The sequence below is a fragment of the Maylandia zebra genome, linkage group LG7, assembly GCF_041146795.1.
Source record: "Maylandia zebra isolate NMK-2024a linkage group LG7, Mzebra_GT3a, whole genome shotgun sequence".
Classification (NCBI taxonomy): Eukaryota; Metazoa; Chordata; class Actinopteri; order Cichliformes; family Cichlidae; genus Maylandia; species Maylandia zebra.
Genome location: NC_135173.1, coordinates 60,274,177 through 60,296,908, shown reverse-complemented (window position 1 = coordinate 60,296,908; position 22,732 = coordinate 60,274,177). Strand labels below are relative to the sequence as shown.

The 22,732-nt window shown below is 41.1% G+C and overlaps 2 protein-coding genes across 3 annotated transcripts; both read right to left on the bottom strand.

Annotated features, from left to right (window-relative positions):
* Positions 1-33: 33 nt before the first annotated feature.
* On the bottom strand, positions 34-7,604 carry syt19 (synaptotagmin XIX). Of its 2 annotated transcripts, none has more exons than XM_004564596.4 (9): positions 7,468-7,604; positions 5,839-6,073; positions 5,661-5,734; positions 4,498-4,617; positions 3,461-3,646; positions 3,155-3,301; positions 2,783-2,902; positions 1,438-1,549; positions 34-1,339 (listed from the first exon to the last, which is right to left on the bottom strand). In XM_004564596.4, exons 2-9 carry the CDS (start codon positions 6,038-6,040, stop codon positions 1,032-1,034), a joined length of 1,269 nt encoding a protein of 422 aa, XP_004564653.1. In that variant the 5' UTR covers positions 6,041-6,073; positions 7,468-7,604; the 3' UTR covers positions 34-1,031. The 2 variants fall into 2 exon arrangements, with proteins under 2 accessions (XP_004564653.1, XP_004564654.1); XM_004564597.5 differs by having other exon boundaries at positions 3,461-3,607.
* A 6,899-nt stretch (positions 7,605-14,503) lies between these two features.
* Positions 14,504-22,248, bottom strand: si:dkey-12e7.4 (C-signal). The gene is made up of 6 exons (XM_004564598.4): positions 22,021-22,248; positions 18,766-18,817; positions 18,270-18,457; positions 16,898-17,071; positions 16,448-16,558; positions 14,504-15,424 (listed from the first exon to the last, which is right to left on the bottom strand). Exons 1-6 carry the CDS (start codon positions 22,171-22,173, stop codon positions 15,311-15,313), a joined length of 792 nt encoding a protein of 263 aa, XP_004564655.2. The 5' UTR covers positions 22,174-22,248; the 3' UTR covers positions 14,504-15,310.
* Between the last annotated feature and the right edge of the window lie 484 nt (positions 22,249-22,732).

Below are 22,732 nucleotides of genomic sequence, written 5' to 3'. Positions count from 1 at the left end.
AATCACCTTATTTCAAAGGTACATATTCTATACTTTTTAATTCTTTTTAAAATTTGCGGTAATTACTTTAATTTTGTTCTGTCCAGTCACTTTATTTTGCTATTTTGTAAACTTTTCATTAATGTATGTTTTTATTTCATACTTAAATTGTAACTGTAAATGTAATTAGTATTTCTCACACTTTGTCTTCGCACACAGTCGCCCGCTTGTGTTCAATTTATCACACATGCGCACAAAATGGTGCACTCTAGCCACAGAGCAGGGTGAGGACATGTTGATTATCAGGAGAAAAAGTCAACATACTTGTAATTTTAGTGCTTTTAAGCACTTATTATTTAAATTATTCAGTTGTGCTGGACCCTTCATACAAAAAGAGTGATATGCAGAACACTCTTTTATCGCAGCACTGCCATTCTGCTAAAAATGATATCACGTTAATCATGGCTTAATACTCCAATAACATTATTGTGACCGTTACCAAATGATGGAATTTATTAAGGATTCATGGGAAGTTTTAAACAACTGCATTCTATCTTGTGAAGTTAATGTCTCATATATTACATTTCATAGAATAAATTGTGGATTAAAAGATACACATTGTATAAAAAATAAAAAAAAAGCAACTAATCATCATAACTGTGGCATTCATTATTTTTTCGAGTCCTCTCGTACTGATCTAGGTACACGCTAATTACATGTAGATAGCAACAAGTACAGTTTCTGCTTTAGCAACCAAAATAAACATTTGAACCAACAGTTCGTCAATAATGCCTCTCATAAACTGAGTAATGAGAGTAATGTTAGTGTGGCATTGAGAAAGTGGAGCATTGTTACAAACATCACGTTTACCGTTGAGTAGCAGTAAGTACGGAGAGTAATAAAGTTTTGTGTCACTGTGAGATCAGGAGGACAAGCATGTCTGGTCTTTACCTCAGCAAGTGCAGATGCCTGAACAGTCTGATACACATGCTTTCAGGGTAAAAACATACAAATACAACACTCCATGATGATAGCGGTGGTTCTGCTGTGTTTCAGATCAGTAGGCCATGCCACTTTGCTACTGGCTGACGTACTGAGCGCATCATCAAAGTCCAGTGCTCATCTTCTGAACTCTTCTCCTTCCCCACACTCAGCTGTCCGATCAGCTGTTTGGCTGATTTGCTTGTTGGGCGAGTTTCATATATAGAGACCAAAATTTTACACCGCTCCAGATGAACCTCTGGCAGGGAGAACAAGAGGACCTCATTGAAAACAGTCACCAGGCACCGAGCCACTGTAGAGCTTTTCTGGTACTTTAGCTTGAACTGATTGCACTGGACGCTGATCCTGGCATACAGGGCTGTGCAACACACACATACACAGATTACATGAATTTATAACCGTATGTGCATCAAAGCTGGCGTCTTTTTTGTGTGAAGGTGTCTTTTTTTAATTTACCTGCATTTGGGGATATCTCAGAAAGGACAGTTTTGACCTTTAGCAGGCCAACCTCCAGCCTCTGAGACGTGGGAAGAAATTTCAGGGACAAAAGCACCTCTCCAACAAGATCCTTTGGAGAACGCATCAGTATAATGTACATTTATGCACAGTTTAAAAAAAAAAAAGTGATATAGTTGCAGGCACAAACATAAATGACAGTATTCAGCAGGGCTAAAAATCACCACATAAGCACAAAATGTATTAAATGGCCACAGTCATAACTCAAAAGTATAACATCTTTTTCTTTTGTTTGATCTTAAATTAAAGAGGCAAAGGTCATCCTGTGGTTTCAGTTGCAGTAGTGTTACAAATATATTTTTCTTTTCTTTGAGCAATTAAAAAAATATTACATGAATTATTATTGCCCCAATATAATAATTCATTATTATAGTAAGCTAGATGCTTAGACGGATGCCATGTTCAGTTATTGAAATATCATTGACAATAATGATGGCACCATACGATCCACAAATTACACAAACCAGTAAAAGTTAAACTAAATTTTCTGTGGAAAATAAAATTCTAGCTACACAAATGCACTTTTGGGTTCACCTGTGCAATTCTAAATTACTCCTAATATTTTGCCTCACTCGTGGTACATTAATGCTGTGGACAAAATATTAGGCATAGGTACTATAAACACTAACAAAAATGATTGCTTTTCTGAAAATGGAACAATTTTTGTGTGGACTATGAAGAAGGATTATATAGTTATAACAATGTACTCTATTATATTTTTACTATCATCTGTCACGTCTGTAAATGTCTGTTTAATTATTTCCATTCACACAATGAATATGGTAAATGGCCTGTATTTGTATAGCGCTTTTCTAGTCCATAGGACCCCAAAGCGCTTTACACTACATTCAGTCATCCACCCATTCACACACACACATTCACACACTGGCGATAGCAAGCTACATTGTAGCCACAGCTGCCCTGGGGCGCACTGACAGAGGCGAGGCTGCCGGACACAGGCGCCACCGGGCCCTCTGACCACCACCAGTAGGCAAACACGGGGTTAGTATCTTGCCCAAGGATATTTGGCATGCAGGCAGGAGCCTGGGATCGAACCACCGACCTTCTGATTAGTGGCTGACCTGCTCTGCCACCTGAGCTACAGCCACCCCGAATATTAGCTTTCATTTTTATTATTATGGCTAAATATAGTTATTATATAGTTTTATAATCATATTGACATACTCTGTATTTCACCTTTACATAACATCAACTACTTGAGATGCTACTGAAAGCCAGTCCTGTGTGCATGCTGTGTGTTGTGTGTGTGCGCCCCCTGCAGTACCTTCTGGGGTATCTTTAGATCCTCCTGTAGTTCCAGAGGGTAGGAGATGTTGAGCTGTCCTAAAGGAACCCTCACATCTCCTAACACTGTGTTTCTGGAGAATTTATCAAAGTCTCGTACCTGAGATGCATACAGACACCAAATGATTTACACCACAACAGATAAAAACATTTATCATTCATACTTTTTTCTCTCAACAAGTGAAAAGAGACTAAAGTACTGTAACATAGCTGTAGTGCTTATGGCTTTAAATTCTCTGGCCCTTGAAATGTGACAGCTAACATGCAAACTGCATGCATGATTTAATACAAGCAATACCGTTTGAGTCCTGAACAAATATTTTTTAAGAATGAGAGATATGTAGTGCAGAACCTCCATCCTTAGGTTGATATGATGAAGCTTTTCCTCTTGTAAAACACAGCTGAACTGGTCTCCAAATAAAGGGTTACAGCTGCCTTTCACAATGCGAGTACGCCACTCCTGCAGTACTGTCCACAGAACAGGCGACAAGCCTTCCCCCTAAGAGGATCACACCAGTAATTTATGACACCTTTGTCTTTAGTACAGAGATGCTGTGCTGAATGAAAACTCAAAGACAGCGTGGATTGTATTTTTAAAATATGTATCAAGAAAAGGAAGAAAATAAGTTCACGGAAAATAATAATACGACAAACTTACCTCTTCATCTTTAAAGCCCTCGACTTCTACAGCCTCTGATCCAGCCCACATGAGCAGTATTTTAACAAATGGTTGGAGGGTTCGGCTCTCACTCTGTTCCAAAAGCCCCTCCACCTGCAGCACGGTGACCACCAGACGTGACTGCATCTGATCATAGTAGACGGAGAATCGTAATGATCCATCCACCTGATAGGGGAGGATATGTTAGGAAAGACCCAAAGACTGTAGTTGATTTTGCCTGAAACTGTGTCATCAGTCATTTACTGTTAATCTTATTTTGTGAGGATTGATGGGACATTTTTTTTAATGATGTTTAAATTTCTGTTACATACTCAAATAGGAAAAGAATTAGGAAAAGAATGTAAAATTAAATTCAGCCTGCTTATCTTTTAGTCAACCTGATTCATCCTGAATATCTAAACAGATGCCAGAAGGATTTACAGGACATTTAGCTCAGAGATCTTTGGTTGACAGAAGATGAATCCTAATGACTGTGGTGAGGTGCTTCTACAGCCAGAGAAATGAGTCTACACATGTATCTGTGAGCATAAGTTTAATTCATGCAAAAGTGCAAGGGTATCTGTATGCATACTTACACTGCATTTTTTAACTTGTCTCTCTATAAACTCACTCTTGGCGCCACCATGTGGTTATGTTTATGGTTTACTAGTAAGAGAGCAGCTTGTAGCGTTTACCTAAACGTTGGCATCTCTATTTAATGATAGGAAAATCTCAATTTTACACCACTTAATTAATCTGACAGCTTTATTTAGCAGACTTTAAATAAAAAAAAGTGATACATTCATAACATATTTTAAAAAGCTGTGCATAATTGGTGCTCATTGCCGGATGTTGCTGGTGTTGTTTTATGAATCTTTAAGTTTTGGATCTTTAAATAACTGTAGAAACACCAACAGAGCAACACTGCACTAAATGAATATACTTCCTGTTTTGTCTCTCATTAATAATTTCACTGGACCTTGGGTTTCTGTCTGTCCAAAATAAAATATATAAACTGGATAAAATACCAGTTTTACCTTTTGAATAGTTGCCTGCTCTTCTTTGTCTCCAGCTGCCTCGGTGGATGCTAAGGAGGGAAACGAGGGCTGAGACAGGTAGCGACTCAGTCTGTGGGCCTCTGTGCTGACATCCTCCAGCTGCAGGCACACACAAATGGGCACTATTTACCCAGGAATTAAGAAAGAAAGCAGGCTAGTTTTATAAGCCTTTATAACACAGAGCACAATTAATTTTTAAGCCTCTACTCTTTAAAGACTCACATCTATCGAGGAAATACTTAGATATTTCACATGTACACGCTGTCATGATGGATCTGGTTTCATGTACATAGCAGTCAAGGGTATTAATTTATAACTGTCCTTAGACTAGAGTCCTTCACTTGCATCATAGTTGTTATTGCCTGCTCTATCACAAAGGTGCTCAAGGTGATTTAGATGTAGTAGCTTCAGCTTGTAATACTACATTAAAATGCTGCCTACATTCAGGTTTACATCTGTGGTCCTCAATTTTCATCACTCTTAATTTAGCTATCATTTGCCGTTGTTCTAACACTCTACATGGAAGTTTTTACACTCAGCAGAACTTTTCCTGACACGGGTCAGTCATGTGGTATGAAGCAAACAGCAGACTATCCAAATAAACTGCCCGACTTCTCAAACACATCCACACAAACACCCCACCCAGCCTGTGGTTTACTTATCTGCCTTCTGTCTGACAGTCCTCTAAAACAGTCCTTAGTAAAGTTACATGCTAAATGCTGACTTCTGTGGTACAAAATATATTAAAACTCTTAATTGTGTGGTATTTATATCATCCTGTTTTACTAATTTCCTACTGAAAATTCTCATGTTTAAGTAAATTGGCATTACCTGATTACACCGTGAATCTACAATTTTCAGAAAAATTCACTTCATTTTTTTTAAGCAGTCCTAAATATTTCCTGCATTTCTCACCAATTCTGTTCCAGAATCTTAACATGTAACTCAATAACTGTGTCCAAAAGAAATTAGCAGCAATATATTACATTTCAGAGATTCACCTTGTTCAGATGCACAAATCCCAAGTATCAACTGAAAGACAGCAGATTCCTCGAAGCAGGATTTTCTCTTAACCTGGTTTATACAGTCTGGTCAAGACCATGTGCACATTAGTGCTCAATTGTGAAAACGTTTCCTCTTACTTTGGTACTTGGAGCTCCTGAGTAGTTTCCTGTTGTCGTTGGCCCTTCGTCTGAATACAGCAAATCATTATGCCCTATCGCAGAAAACAGACACAACCATACATTTAATAATTTGTGTCACAGTCCCTCTGGCTTGTCAATATGCACTACACTGAGTATTACTGTAATTCCTACTCACCTGCATCTTGCTGGGTGTATGTAGTGTATTTCTCTGTGCAGAATCTGTAGATCTGCCAGGCTAAGATGCCCAGAGCCAGCAGTAGGAGAATGATGGAGATACCCAGAATGCAGTATTTGACCACATCAGAAAATGGCATTCTCAGCTCTCCAGCTTTTGAAAACAGCTCCATAGGAGCTGGGTAGTCTATAAGAGTCACCATGGCTTTCTGCGGCCATGTGGTCTGCACATACCTCTGCAATACAGGAACACAGAGCATGTGAGGACCATAGCTGGGTGGATTAAAGGACCTGCTAATAGCAGGTATGTAATGTAATGTATTTAAAAAAAATATACAGTGCTTAAAAAAATTATTAGACTACTATCCATGTAATGCCACAGTGAATTAAACTAACATTAATGTTTAATCCATCAGCACTATAATCAAAATTATTATTATTGTTGTTATCCACAAGTTTTCAAATTTGCTGTTACAAAAAAGCCGGAAAAAATAGTAAAGCATGTTGCTTTTTAAAAAAAAATTAAGATTCCAACAATACATTGTTTCTGATGTTAACCAACAGTGGAATTTACAAAAATATTCAGCACTGATTTTGAAATGATCATCTAGTTAGGAAGAATCAATTAATGTCGATTAATCTATTACAGTTTCAGATCGCATGTGTATGACAATATAAAGTTTGAAGATGTTACTTGGACACTTGGGAACTGGATTTAAAAAAAAATCTATTCTCATATTTTTAGACTAATAGCTAATAATACGTATCAACACATTATTAAAATATAGCAAAGGACACTCAGTGACAGATCATTGACCAATAATTAAAATCTCGGCTGGTCTTTTGGTCATTGGTCTTTTTCGCTGAAAACTTTTTGGTAAAAGTAAAAAAAAACCAAACCCATTAACTGCACTCTCCTCAAAGAGAAAATCAAACAAGCATTGCAGGGAAAAACAATGTTCTAGTTGTTGGTGACTGTTGTTATAACTTGGCCTAACTAATTGAATCCACAGTCCAGTTTTGAGGCACGGAACTTGGATTGAATGCACATAATATATAATAATAAAGCACAAATGAGTCTAGACATATATCAGCTTAACTACTGTTTTCCTTCATGTTGAATGTAGTAAAGCAGAGCCTGATGAACATTTTTCTACAACTTTCTTAGTATGAAAGTATGAAAAAAATATCATTTTTCTTCTAAAGCTGTTATATACAGTTAGTGGCATTAACAAAGTTTTACACCTGTACCTTTACCAAAAATTCCAGACATGTGCACACTAAATACCTACCAAATGTCCAAACGCCCTGGTATTATCTGAGCGTTCCCTCAGGTAAATAAAAACAGTACAGCTGTATCTCTTTTCTAAAAAATGCTTAACTCCTATCAGAAATAGTTTCGTCAAAGAGCACTGGACCTGCTCTGTGCAACATGACAGAAAACGTAGTACCTAATGTTTCTATTAAGACAAAGTAAAAATCTAAGGCAATTTTACAATGTGTTGCTAGGTCACAGAATTTAAAAGGACAGGTAAAAGGTAAAAACAGACATACACTTCACTACTGCACAGACCTTCTGTTGCTGCTTGAATCGTGGCTAAAATTGCTTTAAGGACAGTTAAATATTTACCTGTGATAAGTTAAAAACTGAGGTCTCCTTTTTCTTCTTTCCTTTTCCTGTGCTATAAATCCATTGTGTGCGCACTTACATCTCCACAGAAACAAAAGAACTTCTCTGCAAAGAGAAATTCAAACTAGTACCTTATCATGTAACTGTTGCTCCTACTTTGGTCACTCTACACTCACACACTCACACACAGACACACACACACACACGCGCACACACATAGACACACACCCTCCCTCTCTCTCTCTCTTTCACCTAACACATGACTATCAACACACCATTCTGGGCAGACTGGTTTGATTAGATACGAATTACATTTCAGAGAGCTTAGCTCAGTGTGACCTGATCCCAACCTCTCTTCTTCATAAAGATTCCTTTGCAGGCCTGTTAACTGAATGTTCAGGTTAGATACTTCAGAAGTGAATTATTGAAACTTGGAAAATAAGCATTTTCTAAGTTGCATGTTCAGTTACAGCTCTGCTTTATCATCTCTGTGGCCAAGCTGGCTGCAGATACAGGTGTTATAAAATGACAGTGGTAACGTACTTTCAACAGCTTAAAGGTCAGCCAGGATCATGCCCTGTTTGTCTTAAAACACTTCCCTTGAAATTGTCTTGCTGAATGGTCACCTAATATGTTGCAGGACTGCTTGCTGACAGCAAGGCCTGCAAATGGGAAAAGGAAATGTATGTAAAAATTGGCCTATCAAGTAACACTTAAGACAGGTAAAGTGTTTTTAGAAAAATGAGAAAGAAAACCTTGATGACTAAGCTTTCTCATTTCCTTGTCACTCTCAGAATTAACATTGCTTTTATTTTGCAACTTTTAAAAACCCAGTCAAAGAACTGCTTCATGAAACTTACACTGAAACTTAAAACGTCACACAGGGAACTTCATATTACATGACCATTGCATTGTGGGCATGAGTCATGAGTTTTCTTCTTCAACACTGTGATATGGATGAAAGGTGTCTTCTGATCAAAGTGCAAAACAATGGAGGCACAGTTTGGTTTTGGGTTAAGACTCTCACAGAAGTGATGCAAAGAGGGCTGGGGTCAGGGTTAAGGCTGTCTTCTTGTCATCCACAGAAGACAGCATGTCAAAAGCAAAGTAAATACAAAAAGCTAAGCTGCAGACATCGTTATGTGAAAGTGAGACTGATGTCATAAAAAACAGAAAGACTTTTGATAGAGTTGTTCTTTATTAGCAAAAATAAGAGCTTTGCTTTTGGCAGTAAGGACACCAGGGGGCTATAGAGACATTTTGGCTTCATTTTTGGAGAACTGTTGTGCCGTCCAGCTGCGTAGTGGTTAGACTACACGCCTTTGGAACAGAGGATCGCAAGTTCGATTCCTGCCCGGGGCGTCTGTATCCAGTAAGGGTCTAGACCCCCTATGCTAAGCAAGCCTACCGCAGACATGAGCGAGACAGATAAATATGAAGGCATGCCAGCTCGGACGTCGCCCGGATCAACAAGGTCCGCATCAGGTGTTGAGGAACCAGGGCACCCTGACGAAAAGTGGGCTACTGGAACAAGAAGGCATCGGTGGGCAAGAGACGAAAACAGGGCGTTGTTGGAATGCTACTACGCAAGTAACCCCGGCGGAAGGGGCTACATGAATAGGGTGAGGGACCTATGGATTCTTCGATACCCAAAATCCACAATGACAGCGAAACAACTAGTAGCTCAGTGTTCCAACATTCAAAAGAAGGGACTGCTCTCACAGCTAGAGATTGACGAGGTACAACACAAATGCTAAGGCAAGGAGGAGTCAGGACGCCAGGTCAGGGGGGAGATATCATCACCCCCACCCGAGATTGGGTACATAGCCCCAAGTGCGATAGGAGAAGGATCGTTGAGTGCGAGAGGAACTGACCTGAAAAAAAGGATCATGGCCAAGCTTGAAACCTGGATCCCCCGTAGCCGGTTACCAAGATTACGTGAAGTACCCTCAGAAGGTCTGCTAGATGATGTTAATGCAGCACTATGGACAATACCTACAACCACGATTACCGACACTAACAAGCTGATCTACAATACGGCAACAGTGATCAGTGAGATGCTTGGCTACAAGTTGAACAGCCACAAGGGGCAGTACCCTCCATGGAGAAGGAGGCTAGAGGGCAAGATCAAAGTAGCACGGAGGGAGGTTAGCCAACTAACAGAGTTGCAGAAAGGTGCGACAAAGAAGGTGCATAAGAAATACAGCAAGCTGTCCATACCTGAGGCCTTGGAAACTGCCAAGCAAAGACTCACAGCCTTGGCCAGCCGCTTGAGGAGGTACACCAGAGAGATAGAAGGTAGGAGAATAAACCAGCTGTTCTCCACAGAACCAGCAAAGGTGTACTCTCAGTGGCAAGGGAACAATAATAATAAGAGAACAGCACCACCAAGGCTGGAGACGGAGCAATACTGGAAGAGCATATGGGAGAAGGACGCAACCCATAACGGCAATGCTCAGTGGCTAGTGGATCTGAGGGCAGACCACAGCGACCTCCCTGAACAGGGTCCAGTGGCACAGTGGCAGATATCCAAGAAAGGGTCTCCAGTATGAAGAGTTGGACAGCACCAGGGCCCGACATGGTTCACGCCTACTGGCTAAAGAAGCTGACTGCACTCCATGAGTGTCTGGCAGCACAAATGAACCAGCTGCTAGCTAACGAGAGACACCCGGAATGGCTAACCGAAGGTCGGACGGTCCTGATCCCCAAGGGACCGGTCCCCTCCAACTACCGACCAATAACCTGCCTCAGTACTACATGGAAGCTCCTGTCAGGCATCATATCGGCTAAGATGAACAGGCACATGGGTCAATACATGAGCGGGACACAGAAAGGAATTGGCAAGAATACCAGAGGCGCAAAACACCAGCTACTGGTAGACAGAACAGTCAGCCGAGACTGCAAGACCAGACTGACCAACCTGTGCACGGTTTGGATTAATTACAAGAAGGCCTATGACTTAATGCCCCACAGCTGGATACTGGAATGCCTAGAATTGTACAAGATCAATGGGACCCTAAGAGCCTTCATCGGGAACTCAATGGGGATGTGGCGTACAACACTAGAGGCCAACTCCAAGCCCATAGCACAAGTCACCATCAAGTGCGGGATCTACCAAGGAGATGCTCTGTCCCCACTGCTGTTCTGCATAGGCCTGAACCTCCTCAGTGAGATCATTAACAAGACTGGCTACGGATACCGACTACGGAACGGAGCAGTTGTCAGCCACCTCCTGTACATGGATGACATCAAGCTGTATGCCAAGAGTGAACGAGACATTGATTCACTGATCCACACTACCAGGCTATACAGCAATGACATTGGAATGTCGTTCGGACTGGAGAAGTGTAGTCGGATGGTAACAAAGAGAGGGAAGGTAGTCAGAACTGAGGGGATTGAACTACCAGAAGGCAAAATTGCAGACATAGAGGACAGTTACAAGTACTTGGGGATCCCGCAGGCGAATGGGAACCATGAAGAGGCCGCTAGAAAAGCTGCAACCACCAAGTACCTGCAGAGGGTCAGGCAAGTCCTGAGGAGTCAGCTGAATGGTAAGAACAAGATCCGGGCCATCAACACGTACGCCCTGCCCGTGATCAGGTACCCTGCTGGGGTAATAGGCTGGCCAAAGGAGGAGATAGAAGCCACTGACATAAAGACAAGAAAGCTCCTTACCATGCATGGAGGGTTTCACCCCAAGTCCAGCACCCCGAGGCTGTACGCTAAGCGGAAGGAAGGGGGCCGGGGACTGGTGAGTGTCAGCACCACAGTCCAGGATGAGACAACGAACATCCAAGAATACATTGGGAAGATGGCCCCAACTGACCGAGTGCTCAGTGAATACCTCAGGCAGCAGAAACCCAAGAAAGAGGAGGGAGACGAGGAACCATCATGGAAGGACAGGCCCCTGCACGGTATGTACCACCGGCAGATAGAGGAGGTGGCTGATATCCAGAAATCCTACCAGTGGCTGGATAAAGCTGGACTGAAAGACAGCACAGAGGCACTAATCATGGCAGCACAAGAACAAGCTCTGAGTACAAGATCCATAGAGGCTGGGGTCTATCACATCAGGCAAGACCCCAGGTGCAGGCTGTGTAAAGATGCCCCAGAGACAATCCAGCACATAACAGCAGGGTGCAAGATACTAGCAGGCAAGGCATACATGGAACGCCATAACCAAGTGGCCGGCATAGTGTACAGGAACATCTGTGCCGAGTATAACCTGGAAGTCCCGAGGTCAAAATGGGAGATGCCCCCAAGGGTGGTGGAGAATGACCGAGCTAAGATCCTGTGGGACTTCCAGATACAGATGGACAAAATGGTGGTGGCTAACCAACCACTTGGTTAGCCAAGCCACTTGGTGGTGGTATGGACATAGCCATACCACCACTATGTCCGTTGGTCCGGCTAACCAACGGACATAGTGGTGGTAGACAAACAGAAGAAGATGGCCATAGTGATCGATGTAGCGGTTCCGAATGACAGCAATATCAGGAAGAAGGAACACGAGAAGCTGGAGAAATACCAAGGGCTCAGAGAAGAGCTCGAGAGGATGTGGAGGGTGAAGGTAACGGTGGTCCCCGCGGTAATCGGAGCACTAGGTGCGGTGACTCCCAAGCTAGGCGAGTGGCTCCAGCAGATCCCGGGAATACCATCGGAGATCTCTGTCCAGAAGAGCGCAGTCCTGGGAACAGCTAAGATACTGCGCAGGACCCTCAAGCTCCCAGGCCTCTGGTAGAGGACCCGAGCTTGAAGGATAGGTTGAAGGTGCTGGGTGTTTTGTTTTTTATATATATATATATATATATATACACACACACACACACACACACACATATACATATATCACTGACTTGCAGCTTGTTGTGTTTGAGGATATATGACTGACTTTAATTATTAAACATTCGCACATAAATAAGTGACGTCATATTCAGTACTTTTAACAGTTCACTCTTCGGCCGCTCCATCTTATTAGGGAAATTCCATATACATAAATGTAAATTTCAAAACTCAACCCCATCATTTAATTTGTTTTTGATTGAAATTGAATATTACTTAAACTCTCTTACATTAAATTCCAATAAAAAAGGTTTATCATTGATTGAAATTCATTCAGAAATGTTTAAGGAATGAGCTGTCACAAGTTTCAAGTACAAAGTTGTTATGAAGTCTGTCACATTCCCCCCCTTTTTTTCTTTTCTATCCTTTATTTATTTATCCTTATTTCATTGTACTGTATATTGTTACTCTTATTTGCCTTGTATGTCTACTGTACAAACTGAACTGGAATGACTGACTGTTCGCTTTATAAGTTCAATAAAGTTTGAAAAAAAAACAAAACCTCTTCGGCTGCTCCCTTCTGCCGTATTTTGCGGCAAAATTATCCACACCCACCGTCGCGCTAAGAATTGTGGGATATATGGGACCACGAAGCGTGCACCGGACCACGCTTGATATTTGGGGAAATCGACGGCGCATTTGGAGTATGCATTTGAAGTACACTTCGAATTGGGACAGCCGTCGTTGCGTGGCGGTGACATAACCGCACTTGAAATTCAAATTCAAATTCAAATTTTATTTGTCACGTACACAGTCATACACAGTACGATATGTAGTGAAATGCTTGGACAACTGCTCGTGACCTAAAGAAAAGAAAAGGAAAAGGCTATGAATAAGATAGGAAATAAATATGAAAAATTAAAAAGGGTAAATTTAACTAGGGAGGAATAAAATATAAATTAAGGTTAAAAATGAAGTAACTGTACAACACAAATTAGAATGAAGGGTAAATTTAACTGGGAAAGATTAAGAAAATATATAAATTAAAGTTGAAAATAAAATAACTGTACAACAAAATACACAATATAGAACTATATAAGAATGTATGAAGAAATATAAATAAATATATACACAATAACAGCAGCTGTACAAGTATTAACTGGAAATGAAGAATATAATGTCCAGTGTTGTGCAATCCACATTATGAAATGCGTACTTCAAGCGTGCAGACCCTGAATTGGGACAGAGCCCAGGCCTCGAGGGCCGGTGTCCTGCAGATTTTAGATGTGTCCTTGATCCAACACAGCTTATTTAAAAGGCTAAATGACCTCCTCAACATGTCTTGAAGTTCTCCAGAGGCCTGGTAATGAACTAATCATTTTATTCAGGTCTGTTTACCCAGGGTGATGGAGATGTATGAAGATCGGTGGGGTCAGAAGTAGGGTGCCAAGAGAGCATGTACTTTTACAACCTTTTCCCACATTCTTTGTAGCTGTTAATGTTTTTTAATTCCCTATTGGGGTTGCAATGGTATGAGAATTTCTAGGTGCAATAACTAACGGCATTGTGGACTTCAATTGTTACACCTTTATTTTTGCAAAGCTAAATCCACTAAAATGTCTACAAGCACACTCAACATGCAAAGGACTGAAACTGGGTCACAGCTTCTTTGAAGGTCTTTTTGCCAGTGTCCTAATTTTTGTATGTATTGGAGTTGAATCTTAAAAACACTGTCACACATTTTTAAAATAACTATTCAACTAAATAAACAATCACTTGTGGCCATATTTGCTATTGTGGAACAACAGGTATCTCCTAGGAATAAAAAATAGCCAAAAATTACATTTGCCACTTTGAACTGGATTCTCTCAATGACTGAGGGAAGTAATGCATCATCTTAAACTCAAGAAACTAAGTAGATAAATCGAGACAACCTAAAACTCAATGGACTATATTAAAACTAACATTTACATCCATTTCCACTACTTAAACAGTGGCACCCATATATAAACTTAGCATTCTTAATGGTATTGATGAATGTTATCGCTTCTGTCCTAGTCTTAGGAACTCATTGCAGTCTACAGAATAACTGTTTTGTGCATTTGCCTGTCTGTTTTTGTGGTGTCATTTGCTTTATGTGTTTAGAAAATTATACAAAAAAAAAACCCTGAAGAAATGAACATCATCCTTTCACCTCATTTCAGTTTCTAAATAAATATTATTTACAATAACTCTTTAAGGAATAAACCAAAAGACAGTTTTGTTTTAGTAAATTATTTATTAGAACTGAAAATTGAAACAAATTTTTAAAGCAAATATGTGTAAAAAGACTTCCGTCTTTTTACAGTCTCCCACTGGAGCAAACAAAATACGGGGAAAATAAATTAACAAACCCTACTTCTTTTGAAGCAATACAAACCGGAAAGGTGCACTAGCTTGACCTATTCTCCAAGAAACCAAGATGACTATGAGCAAATTAAATTCTCTATCCTAATACGAAATATTATCATACGGCTGTTAAACATCATAACCTAGTCCCTATGTAGTCAAAGGAGCTTGCAAAGAAAGCTTGCAAAGATGACCTGGATGACTGAGAACCTTCACAGACATAGTCCCTATGTAGGATATTTTATTGGTTATCTGTTGTACATGTAATCATTGTGAAGACACTGGTGGACTGAGAACCGATTTGCACCACGGCTGGTGTTATTTCACAGCAAGACAATCCAAAAGCCTATATAAGCCCCCCAAAATACACAGCAGGCCCACCCTGAGCGATGAAAAGTTTATGGAGTTTGTGCTAACATTTGTAAAATCTAGTCTGTGATTTTCTCTTACTAACACAACATGCGCTTCCCTGACCGCAGGGCTCAGTGCACTTTTTGAAGGGGACAGAGCAAAATGGTTTGGAAAAAGCTCTAGTAGATACGCTCCTATAAAGTGGCATGCAGCACAATCAAAGCCGTAGATACATTCATTCTTGCATAGTTAGAGTAAAAGTAATAACCATTAGGATGAGTTAAGAATTCTCAGTCCTTCTCATAACTGATGGACATCAAGTTCACCAAGGTATCTGCTCTCCTGTAAAGTTCAGAAATGAGCCATGGTCCTTTTCAGTTAGCCCTCCAATCACAGACAACATGAAAGAAATACTATCCTCGGGACTCAGTGGAGCCTGGAAAGAGATGGAGAGAACAGAAAAGCAAATGAAACACACGCTTCTGTCATGATCCCAGGTCTGTTCTCAGGGTATTTGTGTGTTTTTGAGTGTTATTCAAATTCATTCTTGTTTATTATAAGGCTAGGTCTCTCTTTGGGTCTCTTTTATAACATCTACATTTTCAGGTTTCACGTCTTTTACTTAGCATTTTCAGTCTTTAGTTCACAGTTTGAGTTTCTATTTGTATTAGAGTTTATTTGATTCCTCAGTGTCTCCCTCCATCTTATTGTCCTGAGTTAAGTTCACTCAGATTTACTTTATAAGTTTCTATTTTACTTCACTAATCACACTCTTTGTGTATTGTTTGTAGTTTAACCTCCTCATTTACCTTGACTGTGCTCAGCTGTGTTTAGCTTCTCTTACGTTTCTGCTCTCCTCATTACTTCATGTTTATTTTTAGCCCCAGTTTGCCTGTGTTCTTTGTTGCATCATAATGTGTTTTAACCATCCATCCATCCATCTTCTTCCGCTTATCCGGGGCTGGGTCGCGGGGGCAGCAGCCCAAGCAGAAAAGCCCACCTCCTCCAGCTTGTCTGGGGGAACACCATGGCATTCCCAGGCCAGCCGAGAGATATAATCTCTCCAGCGTGTCCTGGATCTGCCCCGGGATATGCTGGCAACTGTTGCTTTTATTTTTGTGCGTTTTGTATTTTGTATTTTACACTCTTTTGGGGTTTTTTTTGTTAAACCAATAGGCTTTTGTTATTTTGGATCTGGACTTGGTATAGTTACAAGCAGCAGCTTATATTTGAGTCCTTTTAACTACTATAGTCCAATCCATGACATGTTTTTACACACACACACACACACACACACACACACACACACACACACACACACACACACACACACACACACACACACACACCATTTACGGTATATATCACAGTGGTATAGCCCGTTCATAAGTCCAATGCATTCTCTCTTCCTTCCTCATCAATTATGCGTATCTTAAAGTCATTCAGAGCAGGCCCTTACCTCTGACCCCCCCATGTCAGTGCGTACCCAGCCAGGGTGTATAGCCATACAGAGAATCCCATCTGGCTCTAGGTCTACAGCCATGCAGCGACTAACCATGTTTAGTGCACTCTAAAATGACAAGCACAAACAGATTACCATGAAACACAAAGAAAATGAATTTCACCTTGACCCCTCTTTTCATACTCACATCACAGTACAGTTAACCCAAGTTAAGTGATGTCCCTTAGCAGTCCGTTACTTTTTATTATGCAGTATTCTCTAATACCTCTTCTTTCCTTTAACCTGGAAGTTGCTGGGAGCTCCTGCTAGCTGCTAATAGCCAATAATTACTGTTCTGAATGTTTTGTGCAACTCCACATGGTCCACACACCTATAACAGCAATATTAATGCGAAATACTCACAGCTTAAATAAACTGTAATTATTCTTTAAATCACAGTAACAATACCTTGGATGTCCTGTAGGGGTACCATTTGAAGTTGTTGGCCCTCTCACCCCAAGTGAGCTCCACAGAGCCCAGCAGTGAGGTCATGTTAATAACCGCTGCCCTCTGGATTCCCATTGTAGCTGAGCCTCCTGCCCCTCCTCTGGATGCAGCTTTTTTTAGAAGAGGCAGATAAGCCTGGCAGAAAAAAGAAGACACACACATTATAGCTGGAAGCAGCAATAAAGTCACAGTTTATGAATGGTTTAAAATTATTTAAAAAAACATGCTGATTATTATACTTTTAACATTTTAAATATGAACTTGTCAGACTGACACATTTCACACTGTATGTCTTTAGAGATGACGCTAGTGCTGCCCTCTGGTGGCAGCATTTCCATGGAGTGGGCAAAAAGTCACAATTCTCCACACACACTTTTTCAATTCTCTCAAACTTTACTGATGCTACTGAAATATTCTGCTTTTATTTAATTATTATTTTTTACTTAAAAAAAAATCAAAACAAAAAAAGAAAAAAGCAAAAATCAACAAGTTGAAGCAGAGATCAACGATGGGTCTCCAAAAAAAAACTAATAATACAGTCAGACAGCTTCAAACTGCTTGATTCTCCACAAAGCAACTGTTTAAAAACAAGCATTTTTAGGACAAATGAGAGATACACCCTTTTAGGGTTTTTATAGGTTAAAACAAGTTTTTCCTCAAATTACTGATTAATCATTCAGTCATTAAAACTCTCTGGAAGAAACAAAAAACAAACAAAGACCTAAGATGACATTTTCAGTTTTGTTACAATCTGAAGTGTAATTATCTCCCAAAACCTGCAGAGAGGGCCGAGAAGCAGTTGTCTGCTCTAAAGTGTGTGATGTAGTGTTGATTTAAAACCACATTTACAACTTTGCAGACGGTGATTATAGAAGACGTCCGGGCAGCAATTTGGCCTTGCACAGTTGCAGAAAGGGCTCTTTAACAGAAGCAAACTGTGTGTCAGGAACAATCTGCCATGCTTCTGATCAGTGCCTGAGTTTTACCAGCACAGGAGGCTTACTCTGTAGTCCACCCTAAAATCAGCGGCCGACAAAATAATTGACTTTTAATTAATATTTATGGCATTCAGTCTGCCCCAGACAACAGGGTTTTGTTACTTCTGTCCATCAAGGTCGTGTCTTTATGTTGGCTTCCAGCACTGAGGAAATGAAACACTCATGGGTCCTGCTTGCGGCGACTGAGGAAAACAGAACGCTGCACTCTTTTCTTTTGGTTATTTCACTGTCTGATGATGCAAGATGTTCCAAATAAAACTTTTTTAGAGCTACTAAGTAGCTGATTCAAAGCACAGAAGGTGGCAAGAGGCACACAATATATAAATAAAATTTACCTTAGTGATCATTAGAGGAGCCACAGTGTTGGTGTGGAAGTTTTCTATCATCATCTCGGCGGTAACAGAATGAAAGTCGGCCACCACTTTGATGCCCACATTGTTGATCAGGCAGTTCAGACCTTCTTCTTGCACCAGCTTGCTCACCTCTTCTACAGACTTCTCTATGCTCTCCTGGTTCACTACGTCTAGTAAAGAGACATAAACTAATCAAAGCTGAAAAAAAAAATCATGCAACACTCGCAGCAACAAGAAATTGGGGGCTAAAGAACCATAAAAGGACAAGGTGATCATGAAATGTGGCTCAGATCTTAAATACAATGAATTGCATTAAGCCATGTGTTTGGCTGATAAGATATTTACAATAACAAGCAGTTCAATGGGTGTATCTAAAAAAGTGGCCGATGGCCTGTCATAAAGACTGTGACTTTGTGTTTTAATTTTTCCTAAATTTTTTCTGTCTAAACACAGAAAACAATGTTCTTCTCAGTCTTACCCAAAGTGATTATGTGGATGTTGGGATGCTTCTCCGCCAGTTCTTGAAGTTCCTGTAGGTCAAAAGCACAGTTGGATAGTGGTGAGGGAGGATGTCTTGATCCTGTTTCTTTCTTTTTTTTTTTTTTTGTCTGTCCCGTTTGGCTCTTTTGCCATCAGAATTGTTGTCTAAAGGCGAAGAAAGATGCCCAACGGATTTACTTTACCAAATTGACCATCCCAGCCTTGCCGTAATGGTCCATTTGATTCACCTTTTATTGTTTATTTTATTTTCATTTGCTGAATACGGGACAGACTTGACTGGGGGAAAGAAGGGGAGAAAGAAAGAGGGAAAGAAAAACAGCTGAGAAGAGGGACGGGGGAGAAGGGCAAAAACCAAAAACCAACAGAATAAGCAGAAAAAAAAATGCATATATCGATCACCTGGATCACCTGCTGAGAAAGAAAAAAGAAAACAAGCAGAAGAGAACAAGAGTAATAGAATAAACAACATCACAATGATATATGGGAATATGACAGTGAATACTAAATATTAAACATTATTGTGCAGCACGTAAGATCAACAGAACACAGTGTGCTTTGAGGTAGGAGCCAAAAAGGGTGTAGTTTGTGGGTGTGATCACCCGTGTGTACACCTGTGAGCATCGACGCACTTGTTTTTTTTTTTTAAAGGTTCCTTCATGTAATGATCTGCTAGAGGGTGTGGGGGGGCCACTGCCCCGTCCACCAGGGCATGAAGCAGGTATGGAGGAGATCAAAACTCCATTCATCCAGAGGCCCCCAGAACACAAGAGACCAAAGAAGACCAACAGAGGGGCAGCCGCGCCACTGTCCCAGAAAGAGCTGAGGAGAGTCCCAGATGAGGGGTCACTCAGCAGCCGCGGAGCAGAAGCCAGGGGGGTTGCAGTGACGCGCCCGTGAGCTCCGCCGGCAGCCAGCTGTGCCTGAGTGACCGAGCCCCAGGCCGAGGGGCCGGGGGCACCCCACCCCTGAAGTGGCCCGAGCGAGCCCCAGGCTCCAGGCCCCGATAAGCGGCCGCCAAGGAGTGAGCCGGAGTATACCTGGACGCCCATCCCCGGACACAAAGAACCACCAACGCACCGATGTCTGAGGGAGTCCGCCACCGGCAGGGGAAGTGGTGGGGGGAGATAGGCCTCCAAACCTTGGAGGGCCTGAGATGTCCCCAGAGAGGTGGCGTCTGACACCCAACCTGACATATAGACACAGACATACAGGCACACACAGATACAAACATCCATTCCCACCCTTATGCTCTCATATGCACTTACTCCACACTCAACCAACGTGGAGACAGACATGAAGAGACACTGTACACACGATCACACTCCCCAAGCGTACTCTACGAACCGGGTCTAGGTACCCTTGCCCCTGGAGGGGGGAACTGCACCCAGACCCAGGTGGTGTTACCCTTTTCCCTGCGGTGGGGAGAAGCAGACCGCCCCGACTCCGCAGCAGCAGGGAGGCCCCACACTCCAGACGGCCAACTCCTCCTCCTAGCCCCCCACTCCAGCAGGCCGCAGAGAACGGGGGTGAGAGAAGACTCCAAACCTCCCTCCACCCGCTCATTGTAGTGTTGATGCATGTGTGGATCCTGTTTATTTCTAAATAAATAAAATGGTAAATGGCCTGTATTTGTATAGCGCTTTACTAGTCCCTAAGGACCCCAAAGCGCTTCACACAACCAGTCATCCACCCATTCACACACACATTCACACACTGGTTAACATTTCTATGTTAACTGAGGGGCGTACTACAAACCAAGCTCACGATAGCCAGGGTCTGTTTGTGTTAGCTGCCTCAAGAAAACCTTACCGGCTGTGCATATTTTCTGATGCAAAAGACCAATTTCCAATTATTAGCGGCACTTACAGCAATGTGACAAATACACAGGTTGTTTATGCAAATTGCATTTCTTCCTCAGAAAATCCATAATCACACTCAGAGCATATTGTCAAGAAAAGTGAAAATGTATAAATTTCAAACCACCACCTTTGTGACATTTAAAATTCAGACTCAACATGACTTGCTAAATTATAAATCCTGCTTCATAGTACAGCCCTCTGGTGACCATCAGTGTTTGCTCAAAGGAGGAGAATAACTGGCCAGTGTACTTTTTTCCTTACTTGAATGTCAACATGTTTGCCTTGTCAGTGGAGTGTTGTTTGAACATGTCACCTAAAAGAAATTTTGCTGTATTTTTAATGCTGCATAAAGACACAAAGGCTGCTGATAGGATAAGGATACAAAAGCATAATGACAAGTAACACAATGCAAGATCCCAACCAGACTAGCTCTCTCTCACGCACAGATTCCACTATAACATACAGGCCACTGTAATTTCCGATTATGTTACCCATGTATACTGAGATTGTTTTATATTAACAAACTCCAAAAATTTAGCTAAAAATAAAATAGAATTTAATTCACGTGGTAAGGACCCTACAATAAAATAAACAAAACCCCAACAACCAGAAGATGCCTTTTGGGCGTGCACTTAGCAACAGTGGGAAGGAAAAGCAGACTTTTAACAGGAAGACAGGGAGCCATCAGCCATGACCATTTTGGGGTCAAAATTACCATGACATTCACGCCCATGATAGGTGTATGGAAACTTCTAGGATGATCTTTTACTCAAACACTTTAAACATGGATCAGCGCTGGCGGAAACAAATCTTTATTTAGCCTTTATCCTACACATGACAATGTTTGAAATAATCTTAAATTTAACACATCTTTATTAAGAACATATTTTAATTTAAATTGTGGGTTTTTAAAGAAAAGATCAATATAGTGTACATCACTTTTTTCTTATAGTTTTACTAAAATATGACATCTTGTTCAATAAATACCTAACCTCTTCTTTTACTTTACGAATAAGTTGTAAAACTTATACGAAATGTTCATTTTTAGCGGGTTTTTTTAACCAATTCATACTTTTTGGAAGATATTTTTCTATTTCTATATTTTTTTTTAACGAAGGGGGGGAATTATTCCGTTTCAACGTGTTATATTCACGCGTCTGCACAGATGAGTCAAATACGCATGCGCCGACGGATTACTTAAATGCGACCAAAGCGACATTCACTGAAATACGAAGAATCGCTGTTTGACTATTCTCGGGAGTTAACATACACACTTGTATTATCCAAATAGCTGTCTTTGGAGTGGTCCATCAGCTTTATTCCATTATTGCTACGCCATCAATGCGCACACCGAGTTTCGTGTTGGTGTTTACCTGTGCGTTACCAGGGTTTCTGCACGTGGCTATTATCTTTCCAGGTGAAAACTGTCCACTTGCCAGACTGTCCACTAACTGCAGCCCGAGGCCCCGGCTGGCTCCAGTAATCAGCACAGAGCCGCATTTTTTAAAATTCATAGCAGCACTCATGGCGGACTGTATATGTCCCTGTGCGCGAGCTCTTAGATAATCTGCAGGCGTCACGCGACTCCTCCAGCAGGGGGAAGGCTTGCTCTACTGGGGCTTGCGCTTCTTCTTCTTCGTCTAGTTTCATTAAATTGCCATCCTTGTAAGTTTCATTACTGCCTCCTTCTGGTTTTAGTTCTTCATTGCAGCCCACTGTTGTCACATAATTGCTGCTGTTACTTCAGTTGCTCTAAAAACTTAAATATGCAAAAAGTCACGCATGGCTCCACTCTCTTCTCTGCCCACAGTTTTTGGACACTGGATATTTCTCTAAACCTGTAAGTTACTGTAATTATTTGTAAACTTTTAATGACTGACTATTTTCTACTCTACCCCAGTTCTTCAACATCACCTCAAATCAGCAGTTAGACAGCTGAAAGTTGGACACAGTTTGGTGTTCTGCCAGGACAATGATCTCAAACACAAATCAAAACCGGTTCATTCTCCGGTTCAGATCATTAACAAGCTCTCCCGTGTAGTTTTGGGGTGATTCGCCAACTTTCTCATGATCATTTTCATCCAT